This window comes from Herpailurus yagouaroundi, unplaced genomic scaffold (genome assembly GCF_014898765.1).
Source record: "Herpailurus yagouaroundi ecotype Mexico unplaced genomic scaffold, PumYag 77, whole genome shotgun sequence".
Lineage (NCBI taxonomy): Eukaryota > Metazoa > Chordata > Mammalia > Carnivora > Felidae > Herpailurus > Herpailurus yagouaroundi.
In genome coordinates this window covers 17,112,762-17,134,564 of record NW_024412388.1, presented here as the reverse complement: position 1 = coordinate 17,134,564, position 21,803 = coordinate 17,112,762, and the positions used below count along the sequence as shown (strand labels likewise).

The window sequence follows — 21,803 nt, the reverse complement described above, 5'->3', positions numbered from 1 at the left end:
CCTGTAGCTTCATAGTCTTAGCATACAGTCACCCTATAATCCCAATAGGGAACTCTCCAGTTCCACAGATCAGGGAGCCCATTGCTTCTGTGGGGCTTCCCTCAACCCTGTCTTCAGACCTGACCCAACCATTTTTTTCCTTTATATAAATATCCTCCTATCTAAACGTGGATAAAACTGCCGTTTCCAAAGGCACAGTACTCGTATAACTCCAAGGGGAAACAACAACAAAAGATGATAGGAAGAATTTTATATGAAGTTTTATTTTTAAAATATAAAAAACCACCACACACCAAGAGACTAAGATGTCCCCTCCCCACACTTGGTTACCTCAGTCTTTAGGAAGAACGCCAACTTCCACGCTAACGGACAACTGCCTCTCTAGCTCTAAGTCACTCAAAGGAGGCGACCTCCTTGGCCACCTGGCATCATGAGTTCCAGCAGCTGACTGGGAGCCCAGATGCCAGAGTGAGTTTCTCAGTGGGATCCAGTACTGCTACAAGAGCTCTGTCTACACAGCAAAAGACACGCACATTGGCTGCTTCCCTCCGAACCCATCAGTCTCACATGCTTGGGGACTGCTGTGCAGGAACGCCTGGTGTGGCCTGGCGAGGCAGGGTGTACATGGCCCCCAGGAACTGGTCTGCAATCCTTCCGGCTTCTCGCAGCCCACTCAGCAGAGCACCATGGACAGTGGCTGGGTAGTTACGGATTGTATGTTCTCCAGCAAAGAAGAGTCGTGGAATTGGCTATTTCAGGAAAGAAAAAAAAATTGAGAGAAAAATCAGGTTGCAAACAGCATTTCTGCTGTACTTAAACGGCCAAATTCCTGTTGGTCTGCCAATCACAGACCATCACCCTACCAAAAAGGGTCTCCCTTAACAGTAGGCATCCTAAAACTGATAAAAGTAGAAATATGACAAAACTCAGCCCAGCCTTAGTCCTAGGGTAATGCATAACTGCATCTGTTCTCACAGATTATTTAATGCTGGGGGATATCTGGTTCTAGAGCTTCCGTTGCTTCATACGGTACCTACTGGGGCAGGGGGGTTCCTGACTGCTCTGTACCACATAGAGTCCAGCATTTGTTCCAATTCAGGAACACCTTTGCCTCTCAGCTCCAGAGCAGGTTCACAGGGTCCTGAGGAATGCTTACTACTCTCTGGAGCAGGGTTTGGCATTATCTAGATAAGAACCCCTCAGGGGCATGTACTGGAGACACCTAGTAACTGATACCTGCAATAATCCTATGAGCCATTACAAAATGGGGTGCAATTAAAAATGTTTTTCATCCTAACTTTTAGGGACAAACTTTTTTTTTTTTTTTTTTTAATTTTTTTTTTCAACGTTTATTCATTTTTGGGACAGAGACAGACAGAGCATGAACGGGGGAGGGGCAGAGAGAGAGGGAGACACAGAATCGGAAACAGGCTCCAGGCTCCGAGCCATCCGCCCAGAGCCCGACGCGGGGCTCGAACTCAGGGACCGCGAGATCGTGACCTGGCTGAAGTCGGACGCCTAACCGACTGCGCCACCCAGGCGCCCCGGGACAAACTTTTTAATAAGGAAAAAGTAACTGGCTTATACTGTGGACTCTTCCATTGGGAATGTGGACTGCCTAGATTTACGGAGCCACAATGTGAGAAATCAGACACCAATAATACTCTTCCTCCCTTTTCCTCTGCTCTTAGTATTTGAAAGGCTCCAAGGACAGAATGACTAAAATCTAAAAAAAACCAAAAAACAAACCACAAATCCGTGGCATCAATTTTAACCTGAAATCCCGGGATACTGACTTTTTCCCAAATAAGCCTTGGTGGTTTGCCAATTTCTCACCTGTGGGGCACCTGGAATTGAAGGGCCAGGAGTGATTGGCTGAGCCATTAAATCATAGTCATTTCCAGATGATCCTGCAGCTACATATGAATAGGAGCCCCGTGCCCAGGGATCAGCACGCCAGCGGGATACCACAGTCTCCTTGGGCTAAAGGAAAAAGCATGAGCAGTAGTTATTATATGACAAAGGACAAACCAATCATCTCTGAAAAGTGGAAAAGCTGGGGTGGGTGGAGATGTAACCGAGCGGTAAAGAGACAGGAGACATGGGCTAGCCAGGTGATGAATGCTGCTGCTATACGACACACAACGCAAATGGCTTCTGACGAAGCTTCCCCGTTGCCTTGCCTATGACATCTACCCAGGGCTTGACTTTTATTCTAATTCACATGAAGCATTAATAAGCATTCTCTCAAAGGAATCCTAAGGATCTAAAAAGTGTTTCAATGGACCTAAAGAACAGAAAAAAGTACCAAGAGATTTTTTTTTTTAATGTTTATTTACTTTTAGGAGAGAGCACGAGCGGGAGAGGGCAGAGAGAGGGAGACCCAGAATCCGAAGCAGGCTCCAGGCTCTGAGCTGTCAGCACAGAGCCCAACGCGGGGCTCAAACTCACGAACCATGAGATCATGACCCGAGCCGAACTCAGACACTTAACTGACTGAGCCAACCAGGCAGCCCCCAAGGGACTCTGACTACTTTGTCTAAAAGGTAGCAGTGGTATGACTCCACACATAGATACAATGGATGAGACAAGCAGGGATGTGCAGCAAACAGCCATCTCAATTCCCTAGTCCATGTATGGGGGAGCGGGAGGGGGGGCTCTTCTGAACCCTACACTTAACATTATGGACTCCAAACATCAGCATTCATGTAAACCCAGCACCCACTTCTCCATTCTGACTGAAACTGTCCTGACCAACGTAAAGAGACTATGTCAAACCCTGCTTTAGTGTGAACTCTTGATCCCCACTTGCTCCTACCCACTTACTTACCTGGGGCACCGCGCTACTACCAAAAATCCCTTTGAGGATGGCCAGGCATCGGCCAACAATCACATCATCACTTATATTTTCCATGATGCCGGCAGCTTCTCCCGCCACTAGTGCCAATAGTATCGGAGCTAGAAAAACAGAAAGGATAATTCCACGGTTTTCTTAGACGTTTCTCAAGAACTGCTTTGTCAGGGCCCACATTATTCTAAGCACCCTGAAATCTGATGACCAATGGACAGACATGCAACACTTGGCTGGAGACAAGCAATGTTTCTGAAACAGCAACTTAAAATCCATCCCTAGAAGTGAGCTGGCAAACTATAGAGGCGAGTGAAGTGTGACTCATGCAATTAACCACTTGTAACTGTCTAATACAGAAGTCTTGAAGACAGAACTTCAGACCTTGCTAAGAAAACCAAGTATTCCTACATTTAGGCACAGAATCCTTAGCCCTGACCGCCTTAGCTCCATAGCAAGAGCTACATCCCTTTACCTATTCCAGGCCCATCACCACTTCTACCCACCCACATTTGGTGAGTATTGATGCAACAGGCTTCTGTGATAGGCACAGTACTAGATTACTGGGATATAAAAGATATAAACTAAATGATATGCTCCATAGATCAGCAAAAATAATCACACCTATAATTATGCACTGATAAAAGCAATGACAAAAAAGGATACAGAAAGAATAATATAGGGGTTTAATTTTTTTAAGTTTATCTATTTTGAGAGAGAGAGAGAGAGAGAATGAGTGCAGGAGGGGCAGAGAGACCAGGAGAGAGAGAGAATCCCCAATGTGGGGCTCAAACTCACAAAACCAAGAGATCATGACCTGAGCCGAAACCAAGAGTGAGACGCTTAACCGACTGAGCCACCCAGGCATCCCTACAGGGATTTATTTTAGATTTGAGGCAGTGGAGGTACGTGTGTCCCGAAGGGACTCTGAAACAGTGGCATTTAGGTCAAGACCTGAAAGGCTGGGCAGAGTATGCCATGTTGGGAACAAAGAGAAGAAAAATAAAAGCTGCCCAGGCCCAGACCAAAGTAAATACAGAGGCCCTGAAGTAGAAGACATAAAATAGATAATATTTTACATACATGTATACACACACATACATAAAATATTTTAAGCACCATAGAGAAGAGCAATCCAATTACAGGAGAACTTAAAACAGAAGGTAGGAATTTGCTACAAAATCCTAAAGGAAGTGATCAAAGATGCAGGGGCCAGTCAGATACAAAAGTCTTGGGAATGAGGAATAAATACAATTTTCCCTTCTGGGAAGCTTCCCTGGTTCTGTGCCTCCTGGCTGGGTTGATTCTTTATGTTTTCTTTACAGTGCCCTGGGCTTTCACTGTGACCCTCTACTTATAAGCCCTGTTCCTAGACTGTTCACCTCTTTACTGTATTTCCCACTAGGTTCTAAACTCCTTGAAGGCAGCCTTTTTCCAAAACCCCCCATATCCCCAGTACCTATGCAGGATTTTTAGAAATTGCTGGTTGGTTGAGTTAATGGAAAATCAAGACATACGTATTTGAGAAAAACCAGAATATTCCTAATTCTTTACTTCCATAAGGATACAAAGAAGATTAAAACCAGGAAGGAGTTACCTTTATAAAGGTTCCAGAAGAGGAAGAGTTCACCTCTGCTGGCAGTTGTACTGCCAACATGCCCGAACAAATTGACACTTGGATCCCAGAACACACGGTCAAAACACAACACCACCTATCGTAAAAAAGGAGCACATGAACTGACGACACAACTCCAAGAACATGGCTTTAAGCAGAGCTAAGCCTCAACAGGAAATACTTCTTCCTCAGGCCTTATTAAAGTTTCTCTTAACCCACTCTCAATATAAGCCTAGAAATCCCTACTATCAACGTATTACTTGGGACAACATTTAGAACTTTTTATAGGCTTAGGCTTGCGAAGTGATCCCGGAAGACTAAGTCTTCGTGGATACTTTATATAGAATTAGGCACTGAAATGAAAGAACTGACAGGCCTCAACTCACCCTGATATCACAGAGCAGAGAGCACAGCAGAACATACAAAAATGCAAAGCCCTAGGCTCTCTGGCTGGAGGGCACTAAGACCGGTATCTGTACAGTGGGTATGCAGAGAAGTGCGTGCCTCAGGCAAGTTACCTTGTTAAGGTTGCCAAATCCCATCCTTTGCACTGCGGATGTTTTCCACTCAGGAAGAGGTGGCACAAACTGAACAGCCGGTGGCTGTTGCTTCAACACACCCAAGGGAAGGGTACAGAGAACTGCATCACATTTGTAAATAAAGGTTTGGCTTGTGGAGCGGGTATTCACAGCTATCACTTCACATCCTAGAGAGGATGGAGGGAAAAGACTTTACTGGTGATAAAGACAACACTGAATGTCCAGTGCACAATAGAATCTACGTCCTACCTCCGTTAATTCTTACCATAAGTTTATGAAATCCGTCCTATTCATTTTTTGACAGAAGAAAACTGAGACAGTGGTGAAATAATTTGTCTAAGGCCACATGGGCAACAAGTGCCAGGACTCCAACGCTAATAGTCCAACTTCAGAGTCCTGGATCTTGACCACCACTGCACTGTCTTACCTTCCTGAGACACCGGTGCTCTTCTGGACTAACAGAAGAACATTATTACTTATCAGAGATTAAGTAAATTTAGGCCAAAGTTAAGAATAAAGGGCTATACCGGTAAAAGCAATACCTCTCCACTGTGGTTAGGAGCTTACTAAAGGACCAGAAGAGAAGACTGGTGCAGAGCATGCTATTCTTGAGAATGTACTGCGATGCCTCACTCGCCAGAGCAGGAATAAAGCTCAAAGTTGACCACAGAAAAGGCACTGAAAATAGGTTAATATTATTTTTCCTCATTTGTGTTTGAATTTTTTCTGCAACCAATACCTACCTTATATAATTAAAAAAAATATATAGATAGCTCAAAATTGGTATGAAAGCTCAATTCATGTCTACTTTCTCACTGTTCTTAATCTGCCTGCAAATGGCTATTTAAAAGCTATAGGTCTCAACATCAGCTAGAAGCTGCATATGAAGGGAAAATTAAATGGAAACTGGTTTCAGTGGTTGTTTAAAAACAAAACAAAACAAAACAAAACAAAACAAAACAAAACAAAACAAAACAAAATCTGTGGTAAGCTCTGCCGTTCTAGAAAACGGGCCATGAAGGGCAAGCAAGGTTGATGGCCACATCTCCACTTGTCATGAGGGCCCTGGGAGAGGGGAGTGGGGTGACTAGCTATCATCAAGAGTTCTAGACTATTAATTCCAAAGATGGGTGGACAGCGGGTTCTCTGTACTCAACATTAAATGTTCCCTGAAACCAGCAACAGTGAGCATTGAGCCACCATGGGAATCACAGGGCAATTCCAGCTTTGAAGTCATCTTATTAGCAGATTGCTCCTAGAATCAGAAACCAGCCTGAGCTGTTAGCCCACATGGACAGGAATGGATCCAAAGATCAAGACGCAGACGGTGAAATACAAGAGGTGGGGCCCACTGTGTCTAGAGGCCAAAATCCTGGTATTTAAGAATACATTCAGCAAAATGAGACCTAAATTCACTGGCTATTGTTACAATACCAAAGTAATTCGCGTACAAATTGGAAACTAAAACTTGCCTCCGTTTTTTGGCTTACACAATGATGGGATCAGAATGTCAGAGGCTCTACAAGGGCTCAATCCTTTTGTAAATGCAAATTTTTAAAAATCAGGAGTCCTAGTTTACGCAACATTTGATGAGGAAACATTTTTTCTGTAGGTCAAACTCAACAAAAGATCAGTTTCAGAGTAAGAGGTTTGTCTTATCAGCGAAGCAGTGACATACCTGAAGCTGTGTACCGAACCTGCCGCACCGCTGTATTCAGTTTAATGTCTAGGCCTTCTGCTAAAGCCACAGGCACACAAGAGTAGCCATTCCTCACTGTTAGGTGGCTGCCAGTAAACTCAAAGTCATCATCCTAAAAGGAGAGAAAAGGACATACATCCATGTTGTCTTAATTTATGCCAAATATACGGAGTTCTGTAAGATTAACACTGAAAAACACTAGTTGGTGGAGAAGTCAGTATTCTAAGGCAGAAATTAAAACTACCACTCAGTCATCAGCTACAGCTGCCCCAGACAAGACAAGATGCCAAAATGTCCCTAATGGCCGTATCTGAGAGAGTTTTCTCCTCACAGTCCTATACCCCATTCCTCAATCCAGACTGTGCAAAGGGAGGTGGGATCTCATGAAGAAAGATGATTCAATACATTTAGATGATTAGTCTGTTTGGCTTTTGAACACATTACAGATTTGGTAGGATGTCAGATTCACCATCCTAATTACATTTTCTTTTACCTGAGAACAAAATCAGTTTTTATTTAATAAACTTAACAAGTTTGAAAGATGAGGAAGACTTCCAAAACTCAATGAAAATCTGGGATTATAAAGAATGGCCCAAGATGATCCATATAGTGAGGAAGTCAACATTTGATCTGGAAGAATTCCCAAAATGATCCTATTTCTTTGAATTTACTGGAAATTTTTCTATATAGAGAAATTCTTGAAGGCTAGTCATATTTTCTAATCTTATGAACTTTCTGGGGGGAAAAATAGCATGATTCTTTCAAATTAGACAAAAATACTAGGTTGGCAGAACTCACAACTTAGTGACAGATTTATCTGCTCCCCATACCAGTCAGTTCAAAACATTCAAAATTTAATAAGATGACAAATGGGTACATATTGACACTTCAAATGATAAATCAGTGACTAGGAAAGGTCTAATTTAGTATTTACATGAAAGAAAAGAAACTGGGAATTCTGTAGGATTTTTACCACTAGCAAGTCCAATCCTCACTATAATTCAAATACTGAAGAATAACAAGGGTATAACCTAAAGATTAAGAATTCAAACTAATTTTATTAGGAAAATGTACAATGAAAATACAAATATCTAAGTAAAAATATAATACTGACTTCTGTAGTCTTCGGTCTGGTCAAAGTCTGAGATTTGGAGATTAGTCCATTCAGGATCCAAAAAGCCCTGTGACTTCTCACCAGTTCAAGAGTAATTCACACTTAAAATACATAAGAATAATTCAACAAGGGCCGCCTGGGTGGCTTAGGTAGTGGAGCGTCTGACTCTTGATACCTGCTCAGGTTGTGATCTTGCTGTCGTGAGATCGAGCCCCATGTCAGGGCTCTGTGCTGAGCATGGAGCCTGCTTGGGATTCTCTCTCCCTCAAAATAAATTAAAAAAAAAAAAAAAAAAGAAATCGACAAAAGATGTGTAAAACCTGTACACTGAAAACTGTTAAAATATTGCTGAGAAACATTAAAGAAAACCTAAAAAATGGAGAGAGATACCATACCATGTTCAAATCCCTATACCAATCAAAATCCCAGAAGGTATTTTTTATAAAAATCAATAAACTGATTCTAAAATTTTTATGAAAATACAGAAGACTTAAAATAGCCAAAATAATTTTAAGAAATAAAACAAAAAATGTCGGAGAACTTGCACTAATTTCAACATGTATCATAAAGCAATAGTAATTAAGAGCATATGACAGTGGCATACGGTTAGACAAATAAATGAACAGGAAGGAGTAACCATAAACAGTCTCACACATGGTCAACAAAGATGCCAAGACAAACGAAGAAAAGGATGGTGCTAGAATCAGATAGCCATATGGAAAAATATGAACCCTAACCTCGCTTTTCATTGTACACAAAAATTAAAATGGATCATAAAGAAAACAACAACAAAAAAGCAAAATGAATCACAGAGCTAAGTTCATAAAACTTCAGAAAGAAAATAGGAGAAAAACTGGTGATCTAAGTTTAAACAAAAATTTTTCAGGATAAAAAAGCACATAGGCTAAATAAAAGAGAGTTGAGAAATATGGACTTCATAAAATTAAAAAGTTTTGCTTTTTGAAAGGTACTACTTAGAAAATGAAAAAGGAAGCTATGGACTGGAAGAAAATACTTACAAAACATAAATCTGACAAAGGAATTGTATCCACAATCTAAAGAACATAATGAACTTCTTAAAATTTTTTTTAACACTTATTTATTAAAAAAAATTTTTTTAAACATTCATTTCTTATTGACAGTGAGAGAGCATGAGCATGGGAGGGGCGGAGAGAGGAGGAGACACAGAATCTGAAGCAAGCTCTAGGCTCTGAGCTGTCAGCATAGAGCCTGACGCGGGGCTCGAACCCACAAACCACGAGACCATGACCTGAGCCGAAGTGGGATGCTTAACTGACTGAACCACCCAGGCGCCCCAACATTTATTTATTTTTGAAAGAGAGAGAGGCAGAGCACGAGCAGGAGAGGGAGGGGCAGAAAGAGAAGGAGACACAGAATCTGAAGCAGGCTCCAGGCTTTGAGCTGTCAGCACAGAGCCCGACGTGGGGCTCAAACCCACAAACCGTGAGATCATGACCTGAGCCAAAGTCGGACGCTTAACCAACTGAGCTACCCAGGTGCCCTAGAACATAATGAACTCTTAACACAATTCAACAAGAGGTCAGACAACCAGATTTTTTTTTTAATGGGCAAAAGATCTGAACAGACTTTTCACCAAGGAATAGACATATGAATGGCCAATAAGTACATGAAAAGTTGCTTCACATCACCTATTATTCAGCAAATGTGAAATAAAACCACAATGAAATATTACTATATACCCATTAGAATGGCTAAATTTTCAAAAACTGGCAATACTAAGTATACACAAAGGCTGTATTATGTATGATTATATACCATATGGTTCAATTTATATGTAATTCTAGAAAAAGCAAAACCATAGTGACAGAAAGCAAACCAGGGGTTGTCTTGGGTCAGGAGTGGGAGGGCTGGGAACTGACCACAAAGAGGCAAGAGAGAACTTTTCAGGATGATGGACATGCTCTGTATCTTGATTGTGGTGGCGGTTCACGACCATGTTGGTTTGGCAAAACTTTAAACTGTTCACTTAAAACAGGCAAATTGTACTGTACGCAAATTATACCTCTTAATAAAGCTGTTTAAACACCTACATACAAATGAACAGTTTCTCCTACGAGCTCTCTCAAAGACATACACAACAAAAGAAATGATAATGAAACTTACCTGATCCCAATGTTTAAGGGAGAGTGTAGAGAGAGGTGTGGCATTAGCAAATTCAAGATTTGCAAAATGCCAATCAAGTATCTGTCTGTCTCTTGATGAGAGATACACGTCACTGCAAAATGAAACCAGGAACACAGGTTATTAAAAGGACATCAATACTATTCTCAGTGGGCTGATGTGGATGATCTTAGTATCTGTGAGGGAACCTAAGCCTGGTACTGTGCCTCTTATAAAGAAATTCCTTTATTACTGGTGCCTAGACTGTGCCAAGCTCACTTTCTAAAGCAAATTACTATCAGGCTTCATTTGTCTGAATAAAAGACTTCTTCATATTGGCACCTGTCATTATAAAAGCTTATTTGAAAGCATGATTTTTTTTTTTTTTTAAACAAGAATGGGTAGCATTCCCAATTACAGAAGAGAGTAGATATATATGTGGAGGCCAAATGTACCATGGACTACAGTATCAGCATACAAGTATTCACTGTCAAAAATTCAATGGAAACACAGTGTAATACTTTCCTAGTCCTCAAAATTATGGGAATTTAAGATAGTACTACCTTCTACCCCACTCAAAGAAGACAATATATTTTATTCAAATGTCAGGTCTCATGGAGAAAGGCTTTTTTTTTTTTTTTTAACATTTATTTATTTTTGAGAGACGGAGTGAGACAAAGTGAGAGTGGGGAGGGGCAGAGAGAGAGGAAGACACAGGATCGGAAGCAGGTTTCAGGCTGTCAGCACAAAGCCTGACGTGGGGCTTGAACCCACAGACCATGAGATCATGACCTGAGCCAAAGTCGGACGCTCAACCGGCTGAGCCACCCAGGTGCCCCTAGAAAGGCTCTTTCTAAAAAAATCGATGTATTTAAGTATCTAGGACACTCTTACACATTAAAATTATAATCCATTCATTGGACATAAATAAAAGCCCAGAGTGCTTTATAATTTTCCTTCTAAATATAACAGAACAGCAGAAGCTATCTCTCTGAACATCTGCAAGTTTTCCTTACCTTGGGGGATTGGCTTCCAATTCTTGAAGTTTTTCTTCTAGCTTTCCTTGTGTTTCAGCTAATTCATCATATTCCTGATAAAGTTAAGAGAACTGGGTTGATCTTGATGGGTCAGAGACCAACCTGGTCATTTATACCACAAAGTGTAAGGCCTGGACCACATCCCTGTCCAGGTCCTATCTGTAAGGGGGCCTCAGCTTAAGGCTGGATCAGGGCAGGGAGAGGGCAGGCAGGAGGAGGATATAAAGGAATAGCATACAACTGTGCTACAAAATAAGAGTGGAAAAGAATAGCAACTACCACTTCCTGTGCATTCACCATGTCCCTAGCATGGGATAAAGCATTTGATTTTATTTTTTTATATACCTTATTGTCAAGTTAGCTAACATATAGTGTATACAGTGTACTCTTGGCTTCAGGAGTAGGTTCCTGTGATTCATCACTTATATACAACACCCAGTGCTCATCCCAACAAGTGCCCTCCTCAATGCCCATCACCCATTTTCCCCACCCCCTACCCCCACCCCATCAGCTCTCTTTGCCTCCCTGTTCATAACTATTTTTTTTCCTTTCCTTCCCCCATGATCTTCTGATAGGTTTTTCAAATTCCACATGAGTGAAAACATGTATCTGTCTTTCTCTGACTGACTTATTTCACTTAGCATAATATCTTCCAGTTCCATCCACGTTGTTGCAAATGGCAAGATTTCATTCTTTTTCATCGCCGAGTAGCATTCCATTGTGTGTATGTATGTGTGTGTGTGTGTGTGTGCGTGTGTGTGTGCGCGCACACACAATCTTCTTGGGATAAAGCATTTTAGATCCCTTAAAACTGGGAAGTATTAACCACATCACCGATGAGGTGATTAAGGAGTCTAAGGTCCCATGGCTAGGAGAGACTAAGTTAAGGATTTCAATCTGACAGTTTGATATCAAATGACTGAAGTCCATGTCCATTATCATTACTCTAAACTGCCAGGGATAAACTGTGACAAGGAGCTAAACTGAGATTTAAGTAAGTTAAAGGCTGAGATTATGAAAACAAAGTAGAAATTCTGAAGAAAATGCAGATCCCAAACCGAACTAACCCATTCAGTCACCTTGGCTCCTGTTACCAAACCCCTGTCCTTCCTATCATAGGCACCTGTGATTGGCTAGTTGCTCTCCCTTTTCCAAAGTTTCCTAGATCTATACTCTTTTTTAGGATTCCTAGTAAACCCACTCAGGCATGTACGTATACCACACCTTGCACAGGGCAGTCAGATCCCTGTGTTTACTTTTCACTAAGAACTCTGCAGTGATATCTCTGGGTGGCTTGACCTCAGATGCTTCTTTGTATTGCTGATGGAGTTCTTTAATTTTCTCTTTCAAATTTACCATCTAAGAGGGAAAAATACAAATTTACCATTGCAGATAGTGATGTAATCCGTCTCCAAATCGCAGGCTTTGGTTCCTCCCCTAAACTGCTATTATACCAAAACAGGTTATGATGCAAGGTCCTTAGAATTCTTAAATACCTCTTCTACATCATATTTTAGGACAGGGAAAAAAATCCTGTTTGGCTCAACACAGAGTTATCACATCATTATCAGAGAAGTAAGATCACCTCTATCTTCCAAAACAAATGGAGAACCAGGAGTGTTCCATTAATATATATATAATATACATTATATATATTCATATATATTAATATACATAAATTAACATATATATGTTATATATATTTATATTTCCAGGAAAAACAAAACACTACCAATTTAAGTTAAACTTATTGTTTTGGGAAACAAATTGTCACGACTCGTTTTCTAAATTATGTAAAAGGCTAAATAACCACACAGGACCATCCGAAGCCATTCCTAATGTTAGTTTCTCAAGTTTCTGATGGTATTGGGCCCCACAGCTATCCCACCAGCTGGCCATCCTCTAGCTTCTCTGCTCATTTCACACGTGCCATAATCCACGAAGAGGCTGTGCCACAGACCTCTTCATTTGATGGGATGAATGAAGAAACAAGGCACAGAGTGAGGGAAGAGTCTGGTCACAAAATGCACCCAGATTTTGCATTAAAAAGCTCCCCACAGGGGCTGTCCCACTTCATGGTTTCTTCCTAAGTTGATGTTGTGTTTGCAGCTGGTAGGATCAGGAGAAACAAATGGTTTGGAGTCTGGAGCTGGGTCTCTGGGAAGTGGTGGGAAAGAAGAGCCCTCAACAGACATACCACTGGGGAATAACCCCATACTGGCACCTCAAGCCAAGTAATTATGGCAACAAATTATGGTCCTGGCTGTTGACCTGTTGTCTTCCTCAGTGGGAACTTCACCCCAGCACAGCGAATCTCCCTTTTATCACAGAATCCAGCAGAGGGCACTGGGCTACCTTTGGAACAGCCAAAGGGAACCTGACATAGGAAAGACCTATTTCCCCTGGCAAAAATTTACCAATAATATTGTAATGAAAGACTGACAGAGAAAAACAGTGCCTTTTGTTAGTCACGATTTTCTAAGGCAAAAAAAAAAAAACTTTTAAATTTCTAAAGGCTTTGCTCCTCCTCCCCCCCCACTTCCCCCAGCTGATGCAGCTTTAGCTATTAAGAAAATACAAAATTTCACCTTATTAAGAAGTTCTTTCAACTCCTCCTGAGTCTTCACTATCTTCTTCCAATGTTCAATTTGCTCATCTTTGACATGCTTTTCTTGTAACCTAAAAGAGATACTACATATATATGCCTTGGCCACACAGCTAGCTTTGCAGCACAAGACAGGAGCCCATCAAAACCATTCAAGGACATCAAGATTGAACTTTCTAATACTTGGGAACAAGAAAGTTAGCTGGTGGCAAATTATTTTCTAGGTTATGTTAAATATAGTTCAGTACCATAAAAGCTGTGAAGTTTAGAATTGAGAGGGGACTTAAGGATAATTTAATTATTTTAAAAGGTTTTACTTTGGGATTTAATTCACATGAAAATAAGTGAAAACTAGCTCAAATAATACTTGCTGAAAAACTCAAAAACATAAACAGCAAATGTCTAAATGTAATTCACTATATAATAAGCAACATCAAAGTACTTACTGAATGACAACTTCCAATGCCTGCCCAAGGGACACAGGCTTATTATTGAGGACATTGAAGTCGAGCTGATGACTAAGGTAAGATGTAGCTTCCAGTAACCGGTTAAACTCTTGCTCTACCATTTCATCTTTCTCTTTAGGAACCTGAAAATCCGAAATATAGCAGAGTTGGTCCTTACAAAAAGACTAAACATAACCAGCCATGAAAACACAAATGCTCTATAGTTTTTAAAAGGTCAAAATATGTACCTCAAAGGGGGAACCTTTGAGGGCAATGATTCAAACTTTCTTTTCTATGAAGTGGTCGATTTCATTAAATGACATGTGAAATGTTTTGGCCCTGATATTTTCCTATTCTCCCAATTGTGCCATCAGAGCTGGGACTCCACCTCTATAAATAGCCACAGGATTCACACTGGTGCTAATTGGTGCTAACTGGAGTTATGTGGAGCACATAACTGACATGCACTGAGATAAGCTGGGCCGACATGCAAACGACACACTGGAGAAGTCTCAGAGAACAAAAACTATGTCAACACACCTGAGGACCTTCCAGAACAAGGGCAAGATGGAAAAATAAGAAGCCCAAGGTATTGCCTTCCCCTCAAAGATGAATTTCAGGTGGGAGTAGGGAAGAGAAAAGTGAAATTCATGGCTATTAATAAGAACACAATAGCACCTTCATTCTTTTGCAGAGTAACAGTGTTTTATGGCACCAATTAGGTTCAGAATTGAATGTCCAAAGCTCTTAGACTATGACTGACTGAGGTACCAGGTCTGGCTCATTATTTTGCAAGAAGAGAGGAGACTGCAAAGCAGATCATCAAGCTGCAAGACCGTGTTCCTAATCCTTACTGTGCCCCTGCCTATTGATGCCATCAGTTAGTTGACACAAATCCCTCTGCTACTGCTTAATTCTTAAAACCCTAAAGTAAAATGCATCTGCAATTCTCCTGAACTCGTGGTAGTAGCAAGACGGAAAAAGCATAGCTAAGGCAAGCATGTCTAAAGCAAGCATCTCTTGCCAGAATAAACTGGGGCATCAACTGGGAAATGGAAGTTAATATATGGAATTTCACTTTACAGTCAACCTAAAACTGGTTAGCATTAAAGAAAGTTCTAATAAACACTAAGGCCAAGGAGGAGTGATCTTTTAATCAGAGGTAACTTGTGGACAAGATCATCACAGTAAGACTCTCTCATCTGAAACTCCTTAGTGTTTGCCTTTCCAATTAAACAATTTTAAAGCACTAGTCTCTGCCCCTTTACTGAGGAGTCGCACAGTAACTCTGTAAGATGAGCCATGGTGTGGCAAAAGAATATAGCAGGAAGTACAATCTGAATCAAAACAAGAAAGGGAAAAGGACCATAACTCTCTTTGGGAATTGTAGATACGACACCATAACTACTTATCCAATCAGTCATATTCCAAAGCATCAAATTCCAAAAGGCCACAGATGGGAGTGATCAGGAAATCTTTATGAATTTAGAGAATCTTCCTTGGCCTAAGAAATATAAATCCCTGAGAATCTTCCAGCTTATGCTAAGAAATAAGGCAGAGAATCAGGCTTTGGATGCTTGGTGCCCTTTATATATCAGAGTGGTACCTAAGATTTGGTGGATCCAACATATCTAACCTACCCATTCAACTCCATGGCCAAAGAAAGGAGCTCTTAGTGACATCCCTACTTGTTCTGATTCCACAGCATCAGAGCTGATGGAAGAAACCCTCTTATCAGGAATTTCATTTACTTTCTCATCAGTTATTTTTCCTCAATGATGTGCTGGGTCATATACAGAGCAACTCAAAGCAATGCTGAAATTTTGCTTGGTGTAATTCCTACAATGATGTTACCAAAGACATTTCTAGAAACTCTAAATTTGGTGCTTCTTTAAAAAAGGAAACAATTATATTTTTAATATACGATCTATACAGTTATGAGATCTTAATTGATCACAGATGCAATGTACATGACTGCTTTTCCTGGAGTACAAAATAGTCATATTTCTACATGTGGCTTCAAAAATGCCCAGCAAGAAGATGCTAGAGAACCAAGAGGGACCAGATCACACATGCCTCTGCAATAGGGCAGAAAGTGCCAATACACAAGTGTGCAAATGGTACAGATTAAAGCTCTTCCAGTGTCAACTGGATGGCTTGCTTCAGACAAGCTTTAATCTTTGTAGCTAGGGTAACAGTCACAATAAGGAAGTTCATACTGAAAAAGTACGCAGCGCTCAGGCTCAGTAACTGGGGTCCAGGGTGTGTGGTAGAGAAACATTTAAAGGGACACTGTCAAGGTTAGAGGGACCAAATTTGACCTTTTGTTTCTTCCCTCTGTCTGCTGAGCAGCCCACTTGATTCATAACACTTTCCCCTTTAATCCACCCCCCCCCCCACAAAAAAACCTTTTTACATGCGCTTTCAATGACAAAAACTCAAATGGCACCAGCCCAACATATAGGCGCAACTCTACAACAACAAACCAGTGTGAATGTATGATGGAGAGGATCTTTGGAAGGGAAAGATCTAAAGTTTCAAGCTTTTAATGGGTTATTGTAAACAGTGAAGAAAATGATTTGAAAAATTATTAAAAAAAAATACCTTGACAGTGTCCTTTTAACCAGTGCAGCAGAGAGAGAAATAAACTGTAAATAACAGCCCAACAGCCACGTCAAGTTTAGTTTTGTACGACAGCAGTAAAATCAAGGCTTTAAACACATAGCATGACAGAAGCATTCTGTTAGCTCAGAAGCTGCAACCACCAGAGAAATAAGGAACAGACTGTATAGACACCAAAATGGGAAAGTCAAGGCATATAAATGGGCAAAAGAAAAGCAGCTGGTGGGGATTGGGGGTGGGGGGTGGTGAGGGTGTAAAGGGAGATGGTGTCAGAAAGCAGTGAGGAATAAAGCAAAACTCAGTAAAACAGAAAAGGAGAAACACAGAACAGTGACGAGAACAACAAAATCGAACAAACAAACAAACAAACACCAAACCAAAAGATTACTGCCTCCTCTGACTGACAGCAAGGATGACAGACTGCATCTCTGGTCCACTGACTGGGGTCCACTGCTCTAATTCGAGACTCTGCTCTTCAGAATAAGAGAAACAGCACTTAGGCCCCATCCGTTTTCCACCTAGTTAAGCACTTTTAAGACTGTTGCCAGAGAGAGACCAGGGATAGTTCTGAAACCTGGAGTTTTTCCCCATTAACTTTAAAATTCCACTTTGAAATTTAAGAAATATTTGGAAAACAGCAAATACCTGTCCATTAGGAAATCAACACTGACTGGGAAAAAACCAAAATGTATTTTTGATATATTTAAATCTTGAATCTGTTTCTAAAATCAAGCTAGTCAGGTATGTTCTACTTGACAATGAAAAGAACTGACAAACCTGAGCAGCCCTTAAGTACCTGTTTCAGGTTACCATCTTCCCCTTGGTGAGAACCCTTGAACTGTTAGTTCCACGAACAGTTGTTGAAAGGAGCTGAAATACTGGCCATCTTTAAACACAAGTCACAATTTTAATTTTACCTGGCCACTCTATTCTAGCTTCTTATACTGCATCCTGAGAAAAGAACCTAGCAAATGATTGCAAAAGGCTAATAAGTACCATGTTTGATGGCAGCTGGATTTCTAGATTACAACATATTAAGAACCTATTAACAACAAATTAAGAAGGAGAAGGATCTCTGATATCATTTTCTAGCAAAGAATCAAACAAAAAGGGTATCACTTGACACAGATTTTTTCTTAAACTGATTTTGATTCTGACTTTTCAGAGCCATTTATTTCTCTATGAAAGGCTCCAAACAGCTCCTTCAAACAAGAATCTGGTGAGTCTCACAGCTCTGAATGGGTACAATCTTGATTGCTTTGATCCTGTAGAAATTATATGGAGCATCCCTGAACATGGCTGGGGGAAGAGCAGCCTGTGTATCTAGCCCATGTAGAATAAATTTAAGGAGAACCAAGCGACTTTCTGGATAAGGTCCCTAATCCTGCAAGAAGTCATCTCATAGGAAGGCAGCTCTCCTTAGTTCTACCTCTAGTTGCACTGTCATCATGAGGTCTTTAGTAGGTCTTCAAAACACTGTCCATTTCTCTGACTTCCAGTCTGCATAAGTTCTCTAGCAGCAAGGCAGACTGGAGTTATGGGCAGGTAGGTTCTAGACACCCAAAGTTCTGAGATTTAGCCAGAGAAATCCTCAGGAAGAGTAATACAATGAAAAATAGCTATAGTGACCCAATTTGGCCAACAGAGGCTTTGGTAAATCTCTGCTGATACCACTTCCATGCACTTCAAAAATGATGATCAAACGAAAGATTAAGATTAGTACCTTTGGTAAAACCTGGAAGAAAAATTTACATCGGAAGAGTCTTTAATTTAAATTCCCAAACAGCTAAAAGAAAGGAGACATAGCATTATATAATCCCTAAAGGGAGAATAAGAACAACAGGTGTGTCCCTAATCCAAATAAGATTCATTGTGATTCTAGAAATGGAGATGGTTGCCTCCTCCCAATTTTTTACCTCATAAGAAATCTTTAGGAGATGTCATAGACTTCCATAAACCAGTAACTAAGCTGTGTGAAGGCACACACATGTCTAAGGAGTTCACTCTAGTAGTTTCTAGCACATAGTAGAGATGCTCCATAAATTTATTAAATGAGTAATAGAGGTGCTCCATAAATTTATTAAATGAATAATAAAGTTTGGAAAAGCAAAGTCAGTATTATAACTATATTTGAAAGGAAAGTAACTATTTTACAACTTTAGGAACATTAAAGGCAGGCATGAGATTTTTTGATTTATAAAATGTAAAAGAGAAACTACCATTAAAATACTAAAACTATTTCCACAAAGGAATAGGAAGACTGAAAAGGGCAGTAGTTGTGTCACAAGTGTGACTAACCTAATAAGCATCACTGTATGTGAATATAGGCAAAAACTTGGTAAACTGTGGTAGGTACTGAGTATATACCCAATTAATGGCCTTTATAAAAGACCCAGTACTTGTTACCTGTCAAGTATATTTTTCTTCCTCATAACAGTTGGGCCACTCCCAAGGAGAAAATCAAGATCTGTTTCTCCAAGTAACTGAGTCTTTGGGCCTCACTTTGTTTAAAAAAAAAAAAAAAAAAGAAAGAAAAACAAAAGAAACAACTCCCTCCCCACCATGGAGACCAGAGATCTTATAATGAATACATAATGCTACACACTGAAGGAATTTGATTAAGGTACCTTTTCATTACTCAAAAAAGCCAAAACAAAAGTCGATTTTAAAGCCCCTGAATTACTAGTTGGTGTATAGGAGATACGGAAAACATTTACAGTTATATTTCTCCCATCTCCCCACCAATCCATGTTTCCAGTATCCTCACTGGTGACTCCCAAAATATTTCTGAAATATGAATTACCCTGTTTCCCAACTATCTCCATATCCAGTTACAACATAGTTCAGAGTTTAACTCCATCATCAGTCAATCTGAGGGCAGCTGTTGTACTGGCTCTGTTTTTATAGGCTCAGAAGACACTTCTATTCATTGAGATATCCTATGTTAGAACCAAATAAGAAAGCCCTTGTTCTAGTCATCTGGAGCCATAAAAAAAGCTTCTATCAAAAACAAACACAGAAGCTCAACAGCCTAGCTGCCAGTGCACAACCACAGAGAATAAAGAAGTGAACTCTTTCAGGGATTCTTATGATTGTGATTAAAACAACAAGTTAACAGAGCAAAAACCACTTGCTATGTGATTTTTCTCGCACAGCAGCAAAATGACTAGGTATGGTGGATGTCTTAAGACCGTATTACAAATGATATTTGTCACTCTGAGTTAACTGCTGACTTTGTGTAAGATGAAAATTAATTTCTATGTACTAACAGAACCATCAAATCACCTTCTTTCGCACTGAGGCTGTCCACAAAGAATGAAGACAAGCCCATTTCATTCGACAGTTTACTAAAGAAAATCAATGGCTGAGTGAATGTCCACTCTAAGGCGGCTTTGATGCCTCTTTAGTATTAACTATTAAAAGAAAGCTCTTGGAGAAGGAGACTCAGCTGATGCACATACGCAGCTGGGGTTGCACACACTTATTCCAGCCCCCATCTTCTCTGAAGTACAAGCATGCCTCAGAGATACTGCGTTCAGTTCCAGACCACCACAATAAACTGAGTCAAATGAATTTTTTGGTTTCCCAGTGCATATAGAAGTTTTTTTATACAGTACTGTAGTCTAAGTGTGCAACAGCACTATGTCTACAAAACAATGTACACACATTAGTTAAAAAATACTTTATTGCTAAAAAAAAAAAATGTTAACCATCATCTAAGCTCTCAGTAAGCTATAATCACTGTTCACAGATTACTATAACAAATAATAATCAGAAACTCTGAAATACTGTGAGAATTACCAAAACCTGACACAGAGACACAAAGTTAGCAAATGCTGCTGGAAAAATGGTGCCAATACCCTTGCTCTATGCAAGGTTGCCACAAACCTTCAATTTGTGTTAAAAAGGTGGGGGGGGGGGCAATATCTGTAAGTGTAGTAAAGCAAAGTGCAACAGAACAAGGTATGCCTGTAAGGAAATTTGATCTGGAACACCAGGCAATGTATCTTGGGTTCTACAACGTATTGACTACAATGACCCTATGCAAACACCATGTCTCAGCTTTAGATTCCTCCCCTGCAAAATGAGAAAATGAAGTAACTGACCTACTTAATCCTCAGATTCTAAAGTCAGGAAACATATTTGCAATTATAAGCAAAATTAATGGAACTAGAAGCTCTTAGTGCCTGTCCCATAAGCCAAAAGCCAATCTACTGTTTAAAAAGTGTCCATTTCTACTTTGAGCTAGACTACTGGGAACAGCAAGATACAGAAACATTAACATGTCTTCTTATGTTTGATTAACTCAAGGCAAACAGGACTCAAAGCTGCAAAGAATTTTCTCCCAAATTTGACAGTGCTTGAAGAATCCTCCTTACTACTCTAGCTATATAGGAACAAACTGACTTAGGCCATGCTTGAGGGGAATACTGGTATACTATCTGGAAACAAATGTCTTTAAAAATGTGTTAAAGTTCCTCTAACACCAAGAAAAGAGATAACCATTTCTCTAGAGATTTCTACTATAAAAAATTCTTTTTACTATTAGAAAGATTAAATAAACCTGTTCTACATTCAGGAGAGTCTAAAGAAAAAGACAATGTGTCTCAACGATCATCTTTGGTTTGGATTCTGTTACTTCTTGAGGATTAATGTAATATCCGCTTCAGAGACTTTGCTTCAATTCATTTCTCTACATTACTGCCTATCTACTTAAAACACCTATCTGCTCTCATCCCTCTGAAGTCCCAACCTACAAATCAGCACAGTAAGCAACACCCTCCACCCTCAACTTCAGCTTTGTATCTTACCCTCACCAGTATAATCTCATCCTCCTTCAGAAACCTCTCCAAGTAAACATTTAAGAACAAAACAAAAAACCAAAAGGGGCACATGGGTGGCTCAGTTAAGTGTCCAGGTCTCTATTTCGTTTTAGGTTGTGATCTCACAGTTCATGGAATGGAGTCCCATGTTGGGCTTTATGTGGAGCCTGCTTGGAATTCTCTCTGTCCCTCTCTCTCTGCCCCTCCCTCACTTGTGCTCATGCTCTCTCTCAAAGTAAATAAATAAATATTTTTAAAAAAGAAAGAAAGAAAGAAAGAAAGAAAGAAAGAAAGAAAGAAAGAAAGAAAGAAA

At 40.2% G+C, this 21,803-nt stretch overlaps 1 protein-coding gene across 3 annotated transcripts in view; it reads right to left on the bottom strand.

Annotated features, from left to right (window-relative positions):
* Positions 1 to 238: 238 nt before the first annotated feature.
* KDM1A (lysine demethylase 1A) overlaps positions 239 to 21,803 on the bottom strand; it is a 63,080-nt gene continuing 41,515 nt past the window's right edge. For 2 of the 3 annotated variants that reach the window (XM_040464539.1, XM_040464549.1), the window contains 11 exons: positions 14,046 to 14,188; positions 13,583 to 13,673; positions 12,219 to 12,353; positions 10,974 to 11,047; positions 9,961 to 10,072; positions 6,681 to 6,813; positions 4,982 to 5,169; positions 4,446 to 4,560; positions 2,831 to 2,958; positions 1,837 to 1,983; positions 239 to 749 (listed from right to left, as the gene is read on the bottom strand). In XM_040464539.1, the coding sequence (XP_040320473.1) occupies positions 564 to 749; positions 1,837 to 1,983; positions 2,831 to 2,958; positions 4,446 to 4,560; positions 4,982 to 5,169; positions 6,681 to 6,813; positions 9,961 to 10,072; positions 10,974 to 11,047; positions 12,219 to 12,353; positions 13,583 to 13,673; positions 14,046 to 14,188 (1,452 nt within the window). In that variant the 3' untranslated portion in view covers positions 239 to 563. Of the gene's footprint in view, positions 750 to 1,836; positions 1,984 to 2,830; positions 2,959 to 4,445; positions 4,561 to 4,981; positions 5,170 to 6,680; positions 6,814 to 9,960; positions 10,073 to 10,973; positions 11,048 to 12,218; positions 12,354 to 13,582; positions 13,674 to 14,045; positions 14,189 to 16,649; positions 16,662 to 21,803 lie in introns of all 3 variants that reach the window. The other variant, XM_040464530.1, reaches the window with a different exon arrangement.